The sequence below is a fragment of the Erpetoichthys calabaricus genome, chromosome 12, assembly GCF_900747795.2.
Source record: "Erpetoichthys calabaricus chromosome 12, fErpCal1.3, whole genome shotgun sequence".
NCBI classification, from domain to species: Eukaryota; Metazoa; Chordata; class Cladistia; order Polypteriformes; family Polypteridae; genus Erpetoichthys; species Erpetoichthys calabaricus.
Window position 1 is genome coordinate 160,194,343 of NC_041405.2, and position 20,507 is coordinate 160,214,849.

General features: G+C 43.6%; 1 protein-coding gene across 1 annotated transcript in view; it reads left to right on the plus strand.

Annotated features, from left to right (window-relative positions):
- The window catches only part of LOC114662906 (major facilitator superfamily domain-containing protein 12-like), a 120,522-nt gene that overhangs the window by 89,343 nt on the left and 10,672 nt on the right, over nucleotides 1–20,507 (plus strand). The window contains exons 8-9 of the mRNA XM_028816637.2: nucleotides 11,405–11,499; nucleotides 19,674–19,804. Of these exons, the coding sequence (XP_028672470.1) occupies nucleotides 11,405–11,499; nucleotides 19,674–19,804 (226 nt within the window). The remainder of the gene's footprint in view (nucleotides 1–11,404; nucleotides 11,500–19,673; nucleotides 19,805–20,507) is intronic.

Sequence of the window (20,507 nt, forward strand, 5' to 3'; positions counted from 1 at the left end):
AAATTCAGTGTAATCAAAATTTTCAGGTAAACATATCACAAACGCTCAAATGCAGCAGTAACTCCCTTCAGGAAAACAGGGAGAGAAAATAAAACATTTCTCTCTATTAAAAAAAATCCTGAGAACAGACGAGACTTTTTAGCCCGGGATGAGACGTGATTTTCTCAGAGAGACACTTTCACGTCACACGAGACAAGACTTTGAGCCAAGAGATTTAACCAGGCCCGGGGCCGGAAATAAAAGACAAAGAGTAGATGACAAAGTAGAACATCATAAAGAATTCAAAGACGTTGGAGCGATACACATGCAAAGCAGGATTAGAGATAATGAAAGTACTAAAATTCGAAAGTCTCAAAAAAATGATAGTAAAGATCGCATTAGCAGAAACAAATGGAAATTATTACTTGGTGAAATAATGGAACAGCGAAAAGAGATCGAACTTGTAGTCGGAGACTTGTAGATAGATAGATAGATACTTTATTAATCCCAAGGGGAAATTCACATACTCCAGCAGCACCTTGTAGATCGTCTAATTCGTGTTGCCATCAAGGAAAAGTAGTGTTTCTTCCCAATAAAGAGGCGTATCCGTGAGAATTAAAAGATTTTTTGTTTGGTGAAAGTGAAATCTGCGTATGCAAGTGGCAGAGATGCAAAGTGGCTGGCGCATAGTGTGTGTGTGATATAGATATATATCACTCACACACACACACACATATATAATTTGTACTGTGCCCAGAAAAGCTGAATATGCAGGAAGGAAGCCTATAGGTCAGGGGTGGTAAACTCCAGTCCTGGAGTGCCACAGTGGCTGCAGGTTTTCATTCTAACCATCTTCTTCATTAGTTTTTGCTGCTAATTAACTTCTTTTGCCTTAATTTTAATTAACTTGATTCAGGCCCCTTAATTGTTTCTTTTTCTGTAATTAGCTGCCAAACAATAATGAGACACAAAACAAGGTGCCACATGACCAGCTCATCCGTGCCCATCACACAATATCTGAAAAGGAAGAAAGGTGAAGGTCTCAGTAAGGCTGATCTCTCAGGTCCCCAAAACATCTTGACAATGTTCTTGGGGAAAAAACAGAAAATCAACAGTTATGGAAATGTCTGCTGTGTCAGAATGAGAGCAGCAAAAAGCCATGGAATTAAATAACGAGTTTAATGAACAGCGAGAATCAGCTTCTCATTAAAGAAACTGGTTGGAGTGAAATTAGTTGGAGTTTGAAGCCCCAATTTAGCTGGTCAACTGTTGACTTGTTTCACCTTTGATTTCTGTTTGGCTGTCATTTAATGAAGAAAATAATTAATTCAGAGCACTCAATCCTTAAAAACAGGGCTATTAAAATGAAGGGAAAAAAGAAGTTAATTAGCAGTGAAAACTGGTCACTGATTAGGAAAAGGGTTACAATGAAAACCTGCAGCCACTGCGGCCTTCCAGGACTGGAGTTTGCCACCCCTGCTATAGGACATAGAAACTGAATTTTGTAGCTAAAATGTAACCTTATGTGAATCAATTGTGTTCCAGTAGACTTGTTAAGATTTACTTCTTTTACATTTCCTCTTTCAGAAGCACCGAGTGTCTGTGGAGTTTGCTTGATCTCCCCTGTGTTCGTTAGATAGTCAAGATACTTCCCTCTTCCCAAAAACATAGATTAGTTAGACTGGCCCAGTATGAATACTGTAGTGGAGATATGGAGGTGAAAGTGCTGTATGATACATCAGGGTTTGATTCCGCTTTCAAGGTGCTAATGTTGAGATAGCCATTAACTTCCCATTACCCCATAATGGCAAGTAATTTAATGAACATTCTTTTATTTTTAACAATTACCAGAAGGATTTAAGTCATTAACATTTACTTCATAGGAAAATATTCATTTTCTTAATCAATTTCCATGGCTTGTCATCTTTTGTCCACAAGAGGGCGATGTGCAACTTTTTTTGTGGAAGTCAGCAAAACAATGAAACTAAGGGCTGAGGGGCCCGTTACCAGTATGCCGCAACTTGAAGAAAAAAAAAGGATCTAGCATCTTACATGCTTACACTCTTTATATGCTATCCATATAAATAAAAAATGAGTGATTCTGAATGCAATAGAGAATCTGGTTTAAGTGTAGATTGCATCTTATGTTAGAAGTGCTCCTGTCAATTGCTCCAGTAAAGACCAAGCGTATGTTTCTTCTCTCACTAAAATATGGAGCATTTAATGGCATACATGGGACCTTCAGAGGCTTGTATGTTGATGTTCTTGCATTTTTAAACAATTACTGTAACTGTCATAAGACATTTTTTTCCTTCCCTTTTTTGTCAAAAACTATACCACCTATACTTCAGAACAGGTAATCCACCTGACATTTTCACTTCATACATGTAATTCTTTACATTTACTGGTATTAGATTTGTGCAGATGAAACTTACCCAAGCCTGTATGCTATCCAGACCCTCTTTAATGATTCAGTCCCAATCCACCAAACTTGGATCATCTGCAGCCTTAACCAGTTTGTGTTAACAGTAAAATATGACCTCCCTGTACTGAAACCATGCAAACTGTTCCCTGAAACTCCTGTTCTAGACACGTGTTGCTCAATCAACTCCTTAATAATTTCTTCCATTAACATACTTCTAATGCATGTTGAGCTTACTGGCCTACAGTTACTTGGATCTGCCCAAAAACCTGTTTTATATAGCAGAGTAAAGTTTGCTATTTTCCAGTCCTCAGGAATTTCTACATTGTGCTTTCGAAAAATGTGTCAAGGGTTTATATACACGCTCATTACTCTCCTTAAGTACTCGATGATAAATATCTGGTCCTGGTAATTTTTTTTGATTTTATCCTATTTAATCTCAGCAATACTTCTCCGTCTACAATTTCCAAATCACTCCGTACCTCCTCAGTAGTCACTGGGAGGTTATCCACGTCTTCACATGTACAGACCTCAGAAAACTATTTATAAACTTTTAAAAGTTTATAACATCTGCCATTTCACTATCTGTATATCTTAATTGCACCTTACTATTCCAATGATAAAAAGCCACTGGTTCAAATCCTTTTTCATTCTAACTGCTATTACTCTTCTAAATGAATTAAATTTTAATAAACATTCAGATTTAAATCCTAGGATGAGCAGATAGCATTTGCATCAATCATCAGTCAAGTCTAAATGTTGGTTTAATGGCTGTGTTCCATGTAATGTGTTTTTAAAGTTATGATAATCTTCTTCTTTCAGCCGCTCATGTTAGTGGTTGCCACAGCGGATCATTTTGTTCCATATCTTCCTGTCCTTGTCATTTTGCTCTTTCACACCCATCACCTGCATGTCCTCTCTCACCACATCCATAAACCTTCGCTTAGGCCTTCCTCTTTTCCTCTTTCCTGGCAGCTCTATCCTTAACATCCTTCTCCCAATATACCCAGCATGTCTCCTCTGCACATGTCCAAGCCAACGCAATCTCACGTCTCTGACTTTGTCTCTCAACCGTCCAACCTGTGCTGACCCCAGGTCATGTGCCTCATTCAGTCAAAAAAGTCAAACCAGCAGGACCCAAGGATTTTCCAGAGAGAGACAGTACCAAAGGAGTCTTCATCTCAGGTCACTGGATCTTCAGTCTTCATCTCAGGTCACTGGATAGCGTCCATGTCTCTCAACCATATAGCAAGACAGGAAACACCAGGACTCTAAAGACTTGGACCTTCGTCCCTTTGCATAGATATCGGGAGCACCACACACCCCTTTCCAGTGACCTCATGACCCCACGCCCCCATGCTCTCCCAATCCATCTACTGACGTCATAGGAAGAGTCACCAGAGACCTGAATGTCACTGCCCAGGTAAGCCAACCTCTCAACAAGGTCGACACTCTCTCCGCAGACCGACACACTGCTGATGGCCGTGCCTAAGAGGTCATTAAAGACCTGGCTCTTTGGTTTTTATCAGGACCCTCACAAGCCCAGACACTTGGACTCCTCACTCAGTCTCTCAAATGCCCCGATCAGAGCCTCCACAGACTCCGCGAAGATCACAGCATCGTCAACAAAGTCAAGATCTGCGACTTTCTTCGCCAACAGATGCCCCACAGCCACTGGACCCCACGACCTTGCCCAACACCCAGTCTATACAAGCATTGAACAGAGTAGGAGCAGAACACACCCCGATGGACCCCAGAATCAACTGGGAAAAACGCAGAGGTCTTGCCTCCACTCTGCACAGCACTCACAGTACCAGTGTACAGGCTGGCCATGATATACAGCAACCTCAAGGGGATCCCGCGAACCCTCAGGATGTCCCACAGGGCAGCTCGATCAACTGAGTCAAACGCTTTACGAAAATCGACAAATGCTGCAAAGAAACTCGGCCTATATTCGTGTTTGCGCTTCATGAGAATCCTCAGTGCAAGGATGCAGTTGATGGTAGGCTTCTTAGGCGTAAAACCAGACTGTTCCGGTTGCTAGTATGTCAGCAAGTGATCACGGATCCAATTGAGGTCGAAACCGAACGAGGAATACACCCAGCACCGAGAGCAGTGTTATCCCCTTGTAGTTGCTGCAATCCAGCGATCACCCTTCCCTTTCCAGACAGGGACGACAAGTCCCATTTTCCAGTCAGTTGGGATGATGCCAGTCTCCCAAATGGAAGCAGATTGCTTGCAATGCCAGGAGGACAGCCTTACCACCAGCCTGGAGATGTTCACCCCAGATACCACAGATCCCTGCAGCCTTTCCCTCTCTCAGCTGGTTCACCACCTGTGCCATCTCAGTGAGACTGGGGCGTTCACAGCTAATTTGAGGATCAGCCTCAAGGACCGTGGACCCAGAGATATCCAACGTCCTAGCCGGAGGATCAGCTTTGAACAACTGCTCAAAGTAGCCTGCTCAGCGGGTCCCAACTGCAGTGTCATCCATAAGGACTGTTCCATCAGCTGCCCTGACTGCGACTCTCCGAGGAACAGATTCAGATGTGCGTAATGCTTTGATTCCTCTGTAAGCAGGACGTGGGTCGCTAGACCACAGATGGTGTGTCACTTTCTCACACATTCCTCTAACAAACGCCTTTTTATCTGCCCTCGCAGCCGTCCTTCTCAGTTCCCGGTACAGACCAGAGTTGCCATTGAGCCATGCGCTGCAACTCCTCTTGATGATATCCAGGGTGCCCTGCGAGATTAAACAACACCGGTAACACCTACACAACCCTCAGCAGTCTTCAGGGTCTTGTCACGGAAGGTCTCCCACATCACATTAAGATCGGCAGTCGTACCCAAATCTGAAAGTTCCTCACACAAACTGCATACAAACTCATTAGAAACAGTCTGGTCTTGGAGTCTGGCCAAGTCCAGCCTCATTTTCCTAGTAGGTGGTAACCTACTGGACCTAAGCTGGATCCTAAGAGTAGCAACAAGACGTCTGTGGTCAGAATTCACAAACTGGGCACTTCTGTAGACCCTGCAGTTTTGCAAGAGCCTCCAGTGTCTGCCCACGAGGATGTGATCGATCTCCTTCACCGCACCACCAATATTGGAGTACCAAGTCCAACGATATGGTTCAGGCCACTGGAACCATGATCCAGCGATTCGCAGCCCCCGACCTTTTGCAAAGTCAAGGAACATGGAGCCACTTTTACCACGGTCACCAGACCCATGGGGACAGAGACAATCCTCATAGCCAGCCCTGTCAGTGCCAGTGGTTGCACTGAACCATGATTAGAGGAGTTTCACCTTGTGGGCACCCATCAACCACCGAGCGAAGCTGTGAATAAAATGTCTCCCTCACCGAGACGTCACTCACCGCGGTCGGAGCAGACACTGAGACAACAGACAAGGCACCCACAGAGTGGCGTAATCTGAGTCCCATAATACGCTCGTTGAAAGGAGTGACATCGGACACCTATCGGAAGAAGCCAATCTGCTACAGCAACAGCTACTCCCCGAGTATGACAGCCATCTGACCAACCAGACCAATAAAAGGTGTATCCACCTGCAGAGATTTGGCCAGTCCCCGGTCTGCGCATCTCAGAGAGAGCCGCCACTGAAATGCAGAGTTTACGCAGCTCGTCCGACAGAGACAAGAGAGACGACGTTCCATGCGCCTCAAATTGGGACCCGTGTGCTGCCGTGCAGCAGGCGACGCCTCAGCACCACACCAGTTCCGATCCCCAACAGACCTGACCCTCTTGGCTCTCCAACGGTTTCGGCTATTCCGGGGATGGAGCTCCCGAGGGCTTTTCCCCCCATCCCCTTCATGATGCAAGCACAGCAGAGCTACTCCCCCGGAGAGTCCTTTCTGATGTCTCGGAGCTTTGTGAAGTTTTTTTACGGTGGCTGGAGTGCCAATCCTGCCACCAACCCCCATGATTTCCCTGCAGGTTGGAGGACCGCTTGCAGGGCCGAATGCAGTTTAACGTCATACCCAGGACAAAAATTAACATCATGATTGTGAAAATAAACTTCAGCTTGAAAAGTGTTTGGAGAGAGAGGTGAGGAGCCTGCACTGATACAGCGCATTGCCGCACCCACCACATGACAAATCAACTCAGGATCCCAGATTAGGAACCGAGTGCAGCCATGCAACGGGTGACACCTCAGCACCACACTAGTTCAGTTGGAATGGAACCAGTGGGAGGGTTTTTTATGGTGGCTGGAGTGCCAGTTCTGTCACCAACCCCCCAAGTTTTTCCCTGCAGGGCCTACATGCAGTGCTGGATGCAGATTAATGTCCTACCCAGGACGGAGTAATTGCAGGTTTAAGGCCTTGCTCAAGGGCCTGACGAAGTAGAGTCACTTCTGGAGTTTATGGGATTTGAACCAGCAAAACCAGTGCAGATCCCTAGCCTCAGATCCACCACTCCACCCTGTAAAAGTGTTTAGCACAGGAGTAATTAGTCTTAGATGCCTTACTGTGATCCCCCGCCTATTGCGTAAGTTACGTTCCAGACTCATCCGCGATAGGTGAAAATCCGCGATATAGAAAGACCAAATTTTTTTTTAATAGTTCCAGCCTTAAAGTACCCCTCCCACACGCTTTAAACACATGTAAACTTGTTAAAACACACTTTGGATACACGTATGATACACGGATATCGGGCTAAAGATATGAGTAACATAATCATCAGTTTTGCCATCTCCTGTATGGTCAAGGTCTTCCTCTTGGCGCTTAGGCTCACTGCTACCAGAAGGGTTACAAGATGCAGGACGCTTGGGAGCCATCATAAGGCTTAAAACAAAATGAAAAGTTTGCTCAGAAAAGTCGGACCACAAGCAAGGTACGTGATTCATCGGGGACCCACGCTCGCTGTTCTTGCGAGATTACGCCACGTTAACAGCAGCTAATCAGAACCCAAGAGAATAAAATCCGCTCTGATTGGTTGAGTCTGCTCTTTCAGCCAATAACGGGCTTTGTAAGAAATCATCTGGGTGCTGTAACACAAAACTCTTTGTCTGCTGAAAACCGTATGCTTTGTTATGAATTGGCTGCAAAGTACACTACAGGTAGGATGTACTTATTGAATTTTTGCATGACACAGCGGGGGATTACTGTATACTGTTGCTTTTTATTTATTTTTTTTTTTCCCCCCCTTTGCAGCTTCTTTTCATCTTTTTGTTTACCCACTGCAGAGATGTTTATTAATTCTTCCAAATTCTAAATTTTGGGGTGTACCGGTTAGTCATTATATGTTCCACTGCTCTTGTCTGTCTCCACACGTAAATGTTTATCCAGGTTTATCCATTTTGGACTTTCACACCTGTTTAATCTTTGCCCTACCAACGTTAAACTTGACAGTTTTATTCTTTGTGTCCAAAACACTAAGAACTGTATTATATTATGGTCACTTGAGCCTGGTGGTTCAGTTGCCTGTACATCTTGAATTTGATCCTGCTTATTACAAATAGTAGATCTAGACAGGACCACCCCAACCATCATGTTGGTGCGTTAGTATACTGTGTCAAAAAACATCCAGTGATTACGACTGCAGGGTAGATATAATTACATCACAGGGTAGCACATACACACACATACAGGAACAGTTTACAATTTCCAAACTGAAAACATAACCCAAAACACATGTCTTTAGGATGTGGGAGGAAAACTGGAGTATCTGGAGAAAAATACATGCAGACACAAGAAGAAGCTCCATTTCTCACAGATAAGCTGCATCTTAGTAAAACTATTTGGGTTAAAAAAACAAAAAACCTTTAAGGCTTGATAATGTGAGTGTGTTACTGATCCCCCCAAAACAGGTAAGAGTATCAATATACAGCTTTATAATTAAGTCATTTGGGTTGTCATAGTAATGAGGGACTTTGGTTTACCAAAATATAGTGTGGGGGAAATCCTTTGAAATAAAGAGCACAGGAATTGCAAATCATTGATGTAATGATTGGACACCACCAAGAGGAGAAGCCTGCTGAGCTGTAATAGTCTGGAGAGCGCAGAGGTCATTAAACTTATTACGGTGGCTGTGTGTGTGTGTGTTTGTCTGTTTTGATGTGCGAATCCACACATTTGAACCGATCTCCACTAGATTTTGCACAGAATGTCCAAGAGATGATGATAAGCCCTGTTTTGTTCCAAAGGTTTCCCCCAACCCTCCCCTTGCAAGACTTAGGAGTACCTCTTCGATGTAAGCAAAAACTGTAACATTTCACTTTAGTAAGGGCAGATTTGGAACAAAATGTTAAATTAATCAATCTTGGGAAGGAACTTCAGATCTAGAGACAGTTGAGGAGCATTGCTGTCAATTTAAAGCTGTGATTCATACAATGCAGGCAGTGTGGTATAGAGCAGGGGTCGCCAAGTCCGGTCCTGGAGGACCACTGTGGCTGCAGGTTTTCATTCGAACCCTTTTCTTAATGAGGGACCTGTTTTTGCTGCTAATTAACTTCTTTTGAATTCATTTTAATTGACTTGCTGTTGACTGCGGTGGGTTGGTGCCCTATCCGGGATTGGTTCCTGCCCTGCACCCTGTGTTGGCTGGGATTGGCTCAAGCAGACCCCCGTGACCCTGTGTTTGGATTCAGCGGGTTGGAAAATGGATGGATGGATGACTTGCTGTTGAAGACTTGGACCCCTTAATTGTTTCTTTTTCCTTAATTAGCAGCCAAACAATAATGAGATAGAAAATGAGCCAAAACAACTGGTGTCCATCACACAATATCTGAAATTAAAGAAATGAAATTTGCTCCAATCACCACTTTCTGTTCATCACTTCATCCAACTCGATCCTAAAATCTTCTTTCTCACCCATTGCACACCCAGCTTGCAGTGCATATGTACTGACAACATTCATCATCACACCTCCAATTTCCAGCTTCATAATCATCACTCTGTCTGACACTCTTTTCACCTCCAGAACACTCTTGACATGCTGTTCCTTCAGAATAAACCCTACTCCATTTCTTCTTCCATCCACAGCATGATAGAACAATTTGAATCCACCTCCGATCCACCTGACCTTACTCCCCTTCCATTTAGTCTCTTCACGCACAATATATCAACCTTCCTTCTCTCCATCATATCTTCTAACTCTCTCCCCATACCAGTCATACTGCCAACATTCAAAGTTCCTACCCTCAGTTCCACTCTCTTTATCTTCCTCCTCTCCTCCTGCCTCCGGACACGTCTCCCCCTTCTTCTTCTTCTTCTTCTTCGGCCAACAGTAGCCCAATTTCCACCAGCACCCTGTTGACTAACAGTACTGGTGGCGGTCGTTGTTAACCCGGGACTCGACTGATCTGCTATGGAAATTTGTATTGTCCGCATATTGATTTGGCAAAATTTTACACCGGATGCCCTTCCTGACGTAACCCTCACCATTTATCCGGGCTTGTGACCGGCACAAAGAAACACACTGGTTTGTGCATCCCCTGTGGCTGGGTTAAAATTTTAGATAATTTCTAATCGACAAAATTTGGACAGTGTTGAACATGGTTCCTGTTCTTGTGTGGACACTTTCGACATTCTTAAAATGTCATGGTCTCAGTCTGTCAGGATTGGTAATAGGATTTCAGCCACCATTATCACAAACACAGGCACCCCACAGGGATGCGTCCTCAGCCCCATCCTCTACACCCTGTTCACCCACGACTGTGTCACCTCCCAAAAAGATAACATCGGCGGCCTACAGGAGGGAGGTGTCCAGTCTGGTGTCATGGTGTGAGGACAACAACCTCATCCTCAACACAGACAAGATGAAGGAGATGATAGTGGACATGAGGAAGGAGAGGAGACCTCACCGGCCACTGTTCATCCGGGGGCTTGAAGTGGAGAGGGTGAGCAGCATTAAATACCTGGGCGTCTACATCAATGAGGACCTCACTTGGACACTTCATACCACACAGCTGGTCAAGAGTGCTCAACAGCAGCTGTACTTTCTGAGGAGGCTTAAGAAGTTTGGTATGTAAGCTAAGATCCTTGGCCACTTTTACAGGTGCATTGTTGAGAGCATCTTCACCAGCTGCATCACTGCGTGGTACGGCAACACTACTGCTATGGACCGCAAACGCCTGCAGAGAGTGGTAAAGACTGCTGAGAAGTTCACCAGGACCCCACTGCCCTCTCTGCAGAGCATCTACAACTGCAGAGTCCGAAGGAGAACTGCCTCGATCCTTAGGGACTCCCAACACGAACTGTTCACACTTCTACCCTCAGGCAGGAGGTATAGACGTATGAAATGCAGGACTTCCAGGCTAAAGAACTCTTTCTTCCCCAATGCCATTAGACTCCTAAATAGCTGACTGGAGTTTATAACCGTGGTCCACCTCATTCTATCTACCTGACACAACTGTATTTGACTTGTCCATCACACACCTACCTGCACATTACACTTTATACTTCTATTCTGTTTTTATACTTTATGCTGCCTCTGTTACTTGTTATCTATTTGCTACTTATTATCTATGTTTATCTTTATACGTTGGTTTGTTAACCATTGGCATTTGGTGTGGACAGCAAAGAAAGAATTTCATTGTGCAGGAAAACGTGTTTCCTTACTGTGCACATGACAATAAACTTTGAACTTGAACTTAAAATGTGTTTCTACTGTTAACAAAGATTTAAGTCCAATGAATTGATTAATTTAAAAGGTTGACGCATTCTCCTCACAAGGACATGATTACAAGTTAAATTTTATGAAAAGGGAATGAATAACTGAAACATCCCTTGGGATCAATTCATAATGCTAATTACAATACAAAATATAAACTCACAACATTATTGTATTATGATTTTTATGTTGTGGTACTGCATCATTCGCAATTCCAGCTGGCAGATCTCCACTGTTCATGTTGCCCCAACTCTTCCCAGGTTCTATTAGTTTTACTTAATTGCTGTTGTATCTCCCCAGACTCTTTGATTATCCAGTAATGTGGCGTACTTCTGACAACTGAATATTTCTGTGTGTACTTTATTTTGTTTTACAGCAAAGTGGTGCCTTCGTGTATGGTGCAATGAGCTTTACCGATAAAGTAGCCAATGGCCTTGGTGTGCTGATGATACAGAGCCTCCATCCGTGTCAGTAAGTAATTTTCAGCAATTGACTAGTAGCCATTTTTTTTAACAGAACTTTTATTATTTGGAATTATGCATTAACAAAGAAAATATGAATTGGTTTTAAAAGTTTGAAATACAGGGTGAGCCAAAATGAAGTACCACATTTCTCAAGGTCATTGAGTGAGGTAGAGGCACCTGAGTGGGTTGGGGTGGAGGTAGTAGTAGTTTATTTGTATAGCGCCCTTCACAGACAAAAGATCACAGAGTGCTGAACAGTAAATACGGAACAAATACAACATAAACAAAACCAATACAAATAATAAATATACAAACTGGAACTATTCAGCACTGATTAAAAGCCTGTTTAAAAAGAAACGTTTTCAGTTGTTTTTTAAAAGAATCCACAGACTCTGCTGCGCACAGACTACAAGGCAGGCTACTCCATAGTCTTGGTGCTACAGCCTGAAAAGCACAATCCCCACAACTAGAAGGCCCTGATGCCCAGATCTAAGAGTCCGACGAGCGTTGGAGCAAACTGGTTAGGTACTCAAGAGCTCATCCATGCAAAGCTCTGAAAGTAAGTACCAAAACTTTAAAATGAATTCTATAAAACACTGGGAGCCAGTGCAGTGTGTGCAAAATGGGGGTTATATGATCACTCTGCAAGCGCGAGATAGTGAGCCTGGCAGCTGCATTTTGAACTAACTGAGGACGTGAGAGAGAGGACTTGCTGAAACCCGTAAAGAGAGCATCACAGTATATGGATGCTAGGGGTCTCTGTTGCCCCGTTGAACCCACCAGACAGACATCCAGGACACACGTTAAAAGCACCAAGAAGATTCTTTAGTATTTTTCTTCAATAAAGTGCCCAAAGCACCACACACTCCACAATTCTCCAATAATAAAGCAATAATTAATAACAATAATAATCCTTCTCTACCACCCAACTCCGGCTCTCTCTGCTGGGTCTCCAACAGTCCTTTATATATTCCATGACCTGGAAATGTTACTCCTCTTCTTCTGGGTCAAACACCACATCATCCTTCCTCAAGTGTCCTGGAAGTACTGTGGGCTTCCATCCTTGTGACCCCGAAGTACTTCCAGGTTAGCATAACAGTAAGAGTCCCCGGGTTCTTGGTTAACTCCCCCTGGCGGCATTCACGGTACCCAACAGGGCTGAAGAGACGGACTCCATGTCCCATGCTGCCCTGCGGTAATCCGGGGAACCATTTCAATCCAGGGGAGTTGCCATCTAGCGTCCTGGGGAAGGTAGTGCCCTGAAAAGGCTGCTTTCTTCTGTTGACTGAAACGCCGGCCATCCATCACAAGTGAGATCCCTTGTAGTTTTCAGTCTGCAACATGCCTTGGTCAGGTGCGCACCACACTTTCACTATTGAAGCATTCTTCAAAAACAACGAAACCATCATCACTACGTAATGCACCTTCTAAACGTGCTTCAGCATTCCTCCTAATGGTGACGTCCCAAATCGGAAAATAATTTTCAGCGGGTTGCTAAATTTAGACAGGCGGGTACAACATTGAACAGAAATTGCAGCAGCTTCAATGGCTCCCGATTTAAGTTTCAAATTGATTTTAAAGTTCTTTTATTAACATTTAAGGCCATTCATAACCTCGCCCCTCCATATCTGTCCAACCTTCTTCATGTTGCATTTCCCTCCCGTAACCTTAGATCCTCCTCCATCCACCTGACCGTCCCTCCCGCCCGTCTAACCACCACTGGGAGCAGAGCATTCAGCTGTTCTTCTCCCAAGCTTTGGAACTCATCACCTACTGAGCTTAGAAATACTGAATCATTCTCAACCCCACTTAACCCATCTGTTCAAAATCGCTTTTCCTCAATGATTACAATGGCTTTGTTTGGTTTTAACTTTTTATACTTTCTGTATTTTCTGCTGTTTTAAGTTCTGTTTATAATGTGTGTTTTTATTTACTGTTTGTTTGGTGTCCTTGAGTGCTTAGAAAGGCGCCTTTGTATAAATAAAACATTATTATTATTATTAGAAAATCTCCAGGCCATCCTCAGACTATATGAACGCTTGAAAACATCCAACCTGTAAGGGCATCAATTTTGCAGTCCCCTAGACGTTCAGTGTGCAAACCTGCTTCTGCCTTTGGTATCTCCAACACATCTATGAGGAAGATTTTGCACAAGGACCTTAATTTCCATCCATACAAAATGATAGTAGTGCAGGAACTGACAGAGAGACTGGGATGGGAGAGCTGTAAATGTTTCCGGGGAAGCTGATCTCCCAGCGCGGCGATGTTGGGTGGCCGTCCCATTCGCCTGATCTCGCTCCACGCCAATACCAACCCAGTGCAACTGGCGACACAGGTCCACAGCTCAACCACACTACCTCTGCACTAAAATAATAAAACCACTAAAAACAATCCCATAATAAAACCAACCCAAGCCCCCTTTGTAAAACCAGGACATTAAAAGAATAAGAACTTTTAAAAGACAATAAAACAAGGAATGAAATAAATGTCCATTAAAAAGCTCAGTCCTTTAAAATGTCCTCTTCCGGCTTGGGTCCGTGGGTTCTTTTGTTTTCCCTTCATCTGGCACCTATCCCGCTGGCCCATTGGTCTCCTGCTCTTCGGTCCCCACTGCTAGCTCATCCCACCGCTGCCACCAAATGTGACGATGCGGGCTCTGCTGCATGGTCCTATCCAGCTTCTGGGAGCTCTTGAACCCGACACCATCTGTAATGTCACCGATGAGCTAGGCAGTGAAGACATCAACAATGAAGCGAGGGGATGGTTCAAAAAGTGCAACGTGCTTTTATTAAAACCAGCAAAGAAAAACAGTTATGTCCAAACAAAAAGTGCAGTGCTCCACAGTTCCAATAAGTAATCCATAAAAGCAGTGAAAAGTGGGGATAAAAAGCAATACATAAATCCGTTAAAAATAAGAAGTTAAAAATGCAGTCTCTCTCCTCACGATCTCGGCACACCTCCATCTCTCATTCTCCCCAGCTCACCCATAGCTCACGTAGCCAGCAGAGACCCAGCAGCCACGAGCTCCTTTCGGCCGACCTCCGTCTTGGCTGCCTCCAGGCATCATGGCCAGACCGTCCGAGGTTGGCTCTCCTCCCTTCTTCCTTCACACTCACGTGGTCGCACCTCGGAAGCCTAGGGAGGGCACTTGCCTTGCTCACCACTCTCCACCCGAATGTTCAGTGGGGCCAACTAGCCCCTAGAGCGCCACAGCTAATGTTCCTTCACGGGGCCCCAGCTCGCACTGTTTCCTCCTTTCAGGTGGCCAGATCCTCCTGCTAAGACTGCCTTTCACTTTCTTTAACCTCTGTTTCCGTTTCGATCTTTTTCGTTTTCTTCTCCTCGATCGATCCCCATCTTTGATTTCTCCTTTACTTTTCCCCCCCCCTCACCTCTTGTACCAGCCCGTATACAATGGTGTGAAAAACTATTTGCCCCCTTCCTGATTTCTTATTCTTTTGCATGTTTGTCACACAAAATGTTTCTGATCATCAAACACATTTAACCATTAGTCAAATATAACACAAGTAAACACAAAATGCAGTTTTTAAATGATGATTTTTATTATTTAGGGAGAAAAAAAATCCAAACCTTTTTCACCCCTGTGTGAAAAAGTAATTGCCCCCTTGTTAAAAAATAACCTAACTGTGGTGCATCACACCTGAGTTCAATTTCCGTAGCCACCCCCAGGCCTGATTACTGCCACACCTGTTTCAATCAAGAAATCACTTAAATAGGAGCTGCCTGACGCAGAGAAGTAGACCAAAAGCACCTCAAAAGCTAGACATCATGCCAAGATCCAAAGAAATTCAGGAACAAATGAGAACAGAAGTAATTGAGATCTATCAGTCTGGTAAAGGTTATAAAGCCATTTGTAAAGCTTTGGGACTCCAGCGAACCACAGTGAGAGCCATTATCCACAAATGGCAAAAACATGGAACAGTGGTGAACCTTCCCAGGAGTGGCCGGCCGACCAAAATTACCCCAAGAGCGCAGAGACGACTCATCTGAGAGGTCACAAAAGACCCCAGGACAACGTCTAAAGAACTGCAGGCCTCACTTGCCTCAATTAAGGTCAGTGTTCATGACTCCACCATAAGAAAGAGACTGGGCAAAAACGGCCTGCATGGCAGATTTCCAAGACGCAAACCACTGTTAAGCAAAAAGAACATTAGGGCTCGTCTCAATTTTGCTAAGAAACATCTCAATGATTGCCAAGACTTTTGGGAAAATACCTTGTGGACTGATGAGTCAAAGTTGAACTTTTTAGAAGGCAAATGTCCCGTTACATCTGGCGTAAAAGGAACACAGCATTTCAGAAAAGGAACATCATACCAACAGTAAAATATGGTGGTGGTAGTGTGATGGTCTGGGGTTGTTTTGCTGCTTCAGGACCTGGAAGGCTTGCTGTGATAGATGGAACCATGAATTCTACTGTCTACCAAAAAATCCTGAAGGAGAATGTCCGGCCATCTGTTCGTCAACTCAAGCTGAAGCGATCTTGGGTGCTGCAACAGGACAATGACCCAAAACACACCAGCAAATCCACCTCTGAATGGCTGAAGAAAAACAAAATGAAGACTTTGGAGTGGCCTAGTCAAAGTCCTGACCTGAATCCAATTGAGATGCTATGGAATGACTTTAAAAAGGCGGTTCATGCTAGAAAACCCTCAAATAAAGCTGAATTACAACAATTTTGCAAAGATGAGTGGGCCAAAATTCCTCCAGAGCGCTGTAAAAGACTCATTGCAAGTTATCGCAAACGCTTGATTGCAGTTATTGCTGCTAAGGGTGGCCCAACCAGTTATTAGGTTCAGGGGGCAATTACTTTTTCACACAGGGCCATGTAGGTTTGGATTTTTTTTTCTCCCTAAATAATAAAAACCACCATTTACAAACTGCATTTTGTGTTTACTTGTGTTATATTTGACTAATGGTTAAATGTGTTTGATGATCAGAAACATTTTGTGTGACAAACATGCAAAAGAATAAGAAATCAGGAAGGGGGCAAATAGTTTTTCACACCACTGTATATACACGTCTCCGCGGGAGCAGTGCCTTAATCACACGCTACAGGAAGCCAATGAAGCAATTGAGAACGACCACACATGCAGGTGCGACTCGCTCCAAGTTCCTCATTAATTCCCAACGGTCATGCAATCGTGCCCATGGAGACTGACACTGCTCTATGGATTTAAAAATTTGGCCATATTATTTGAAGCCGCGGACCTGCTATACCACAGCTCCGTGCAATTTCTTCTTGTAGGGGGTATCTCAAGACAAAGGTATCCACACACTGACCTAAAACCTTGAAGTCTCAAGGATGCTATTCCCCTTGAAATGGCCAAACGAGTCATGCGAGCGTTCAGAAATCATCTGGAAGAGTGTACCGCAAATGATCGCCACCATCTTAAAGACGTCATTTGTAAAACACAGTGGAGAAAAAAATCTATTTTGTATATCCTTACTTGTTTCATAATGAAATTTATTTTATCTTGCAGCATTTTTGTAGAAGAAACGTTTGAAATGTGGTACTTCTTTTTGGCTCACCCTGTGTATGTAAAATTTGGGGATTACCTAGAGTTGTGCTTAACGTAATTACAGAACGTTTTTAAAGGTTAATCCATGTGAAGCCAGCATACTTTTTTCAAATTTTGTTCTGTTGCAACCTTATACTAAAATAATTTAAATTCACCTTTGCTTCTCTCATCAAACAATACTCCATACCCCAAAATGAGAAAGTGGAAACAGAATATTAGGAATTTTTTCAAATTTATTTAAAAAAAACAAAACTGGAATATCACATTAACACAACTATTCAGACCCTTTGCTGTAACAACTGAAATCTGGCAGATGAGCATCCCATTTTATTGATCATCATTGAGATGTTTCTACACTTGTTGAAGTACAGTGAACCCTCGTTCATCCTCGTTAATCCGTTCCAGACTCTACCGTGATAAATGAATTTTCGCAAAGTAGGATTCTTTATTTATAAATCGAATATTTTCGCAGTTAGAGTATAGAAAACCTGTTTACGACTTTCTAAATACGTTTTTTAACATTATTAGAGCCCTCTGGACATGAAATAACACCCTTTAGTCACCATTACACTCGTATTACCCAATATATTAGACAAAATAAGAGAAAATAAGACATATTAGACGTTACAAATATCATATTATTACTAGACTCATCTGCCTTTTAAGGCGACCGACTTTTATCCTCAATTTGTGTGCACTCCATGTGTACATCAGGCATGTCAGTGTAGGGAATGAGAACATCAAAGTGCCCATTCATAACATCTCCCGAAAACCTACGTTTTTTTATCCTCTCGAGTGCCTGTCCAAACTTGGAGTGTAGGACTCCATAATAATACACTTGAAACTCATAGGGGAACAACTCTCCCGCTGTCATTAGCTCAGAAATGGTACCATAAGTTTGAGACTTTGACATTTCAGTGAGATACTGAAGCTCATTTGTTTTAAGAGATTCCTGACGGCATCATTGTAAATGGCTGAAACCTTGACCAATTACTTCAGACATGTCGTACAATGTCAGCCCGAATCTGTACCGCTAAAGACGGAGTTTCATGCACTAAATTAGCTATAGATGAGAATAAGCAAGTACCATCTCCCCCGATATTTACTACGCGGTGTGGCATTTGTACTCCATCAACATTAATTATTTCCAGAGACATAATTTTGTCTATTTTTCCAGCGCATCGCGCACAAAAGCAAGGGAACGATGGGAGCACCAGAACTGTGCTCACATCGCGTTGCTTCATACCGCAAGCCGCAAGTGTAAGTTTGTGATAAGCAGAATACCGCTACGCTTTGCACTCACGGGACGGAAGGACAATCCCGACCGCTTTTATATAGTAGATTATTGTACAGTACATTTAATTACACACACACACAGTTCTTACACACAACCACTAACCTATGAAGGCACAACCTCAGTAGGCAGCAGGTGCAGTATCTTCAGCAGGTGCGTCGTTGTCTTCTTCCGCTGAAGGAGTACTAGGAGTAGGCAGTGGGAGTCTGGATGCGCGGCTGAAGAACATCGTGATAGGCAGTTGCTGGCGCTGTCTTTTCATATGCATGAGGAGGCTTTTGTAGGGTATTGCCATCTTTGATCATATCCAAGAGTTTCACCTTCTCCTGGATAGTAAGCATCTTCCTCCGGCGGTTAGTTTTATTGTCAGAAGGCTTAGAAAAAGCAGCACGTTTAGGAGCCATCGTGGGGCTTAGATAAAAGTTCTCAGAAAGCGCATGCATAGTGACGTAAGCGTGTATGAGAAAAAATCGCGATAGAGTGAAGCCGCGAAAGTCGAAGCGTGATATAGCGAGGGATCACTGTACACCTGTAATAAATTTAGTTGATAGCTCATGATTACAAAAGACACATACCCATCTGTCAAAGGTCCCACAGTTGGCAATGTCTACCAGAGGAAAAACCAAGCCACAAGATCGAGGACCACATTGTGTCAAGATAAAGATGTGGGGGAGACTACAATACATTTCTGCAGAATGGAAGGTTCCCAGGAGCTCAGTGGACTTGATAATTCCTAAATGAAAGACTCTAACTATTGTCACAAGAATAGACAGAAGACATCAAAAAGTTTTGGAGCAGCCACCTGTATATTGTGCCCTGGCTGCAAAATGGGTTTGGTTGATGAGTTGTGTTCAGGTTCATGTCCAAAACAGAACTGATTTTAAGGCTGTAATGATGGTGGCTTTAAAGGACGAGGCAGTAAGTGACGTCATAGTCGGCGCTGGAAGCGGAAGGGACATCATAGACGGCGCTGGAACGATAGTGGCGTCATCAATGGCGCTGGAAGCGGTAGTGGCGTCATCAATCACACCAGCTGCGGAAGTGACGTCGTCAATCGCACCGGAATCGTGCAGGATTTCCCCGTGGATGGTTTGCAGAGGATTGAGAGAGAAAGTCAGTGCACCTCGACAAACCCTGGTCTGGCATGTAACTACCATTATTTAGGCCCTTTAGCTGCCTCCCAATCGCACGTGTATGACACCATCTACTTCAGAGTGATATTTAAATGACATATTGTCCAGATCTTAAACCCAAAATGAATGCTTAAGGCATTATGTTTGGCAACTTTTTAAGTCTTTGGTTTGTAATTTGATGTTTTTTTGTTTTTGTTTTTGTTTTTTTAAATAGCACACAAGCATGCTGTCCTGCTTGTGCCTGGTACTATCGTAACATCATGGTAATTGTCACAGGGGGTGTAGCATTTGTCGCATCACTTTGTCTCTGCAGCATCTTCATTTGGCCAGTCGTGGTCCGGTTTCGTAAGTATCCAGTCCTTTTTCTTGAATACAGTCATTTTCAGCCCTGGTCTGTTAGGGACCCTGTAGCTTCTACTTCTTATCCATCCATTTTCTAACTTGCCTTGGTTAAGGGTGGTGGCTGGATGTGTGTGCAAAGCAGAGATGTGCACAAATTACAAAATCCTTATTTGTGACCAGATTATGGGTTTGCATGACCAAATAATTGGATCACTAATGGAAAAATCAATGTGTGTGAACCCGGTTTTTCAATCGCCACTATTCCAGTTTCTCTAACTGAATAAGGTTATACATGGCAGTTTTGAAACCGGGTTTCTGTGAATAACTGTGTTATTAAAGTGTATGTAAATCCACTTATTATATGGAATTTGTACGTTTCCTCAGTCACTCTGATATTTGTCCTGTGTACCTAAAGACATGCTTGTCATTTTGATCTGTGATTTTAAGTTGGCCCCATCCGGAACTAAAGATACGGAGTTGTGGACGAGGAAAGTACAGCAAGTCCTATGGAGAAATGTTAGGGTGCCAACCTAGTCAGTCAGTCATTGTCCAACCCGCTATATCCTAACTACAGGGTCACGGGGGTTTGCTGGAGCCAATCCCAGCCAACACAGGGCGCAAGGCAGGAAACAAACCCAGGCAGGGCGCCAGCCCACCACAGGGCACACACTGGGGACTATTTAAGATCCACCTAACCTGCATGTCT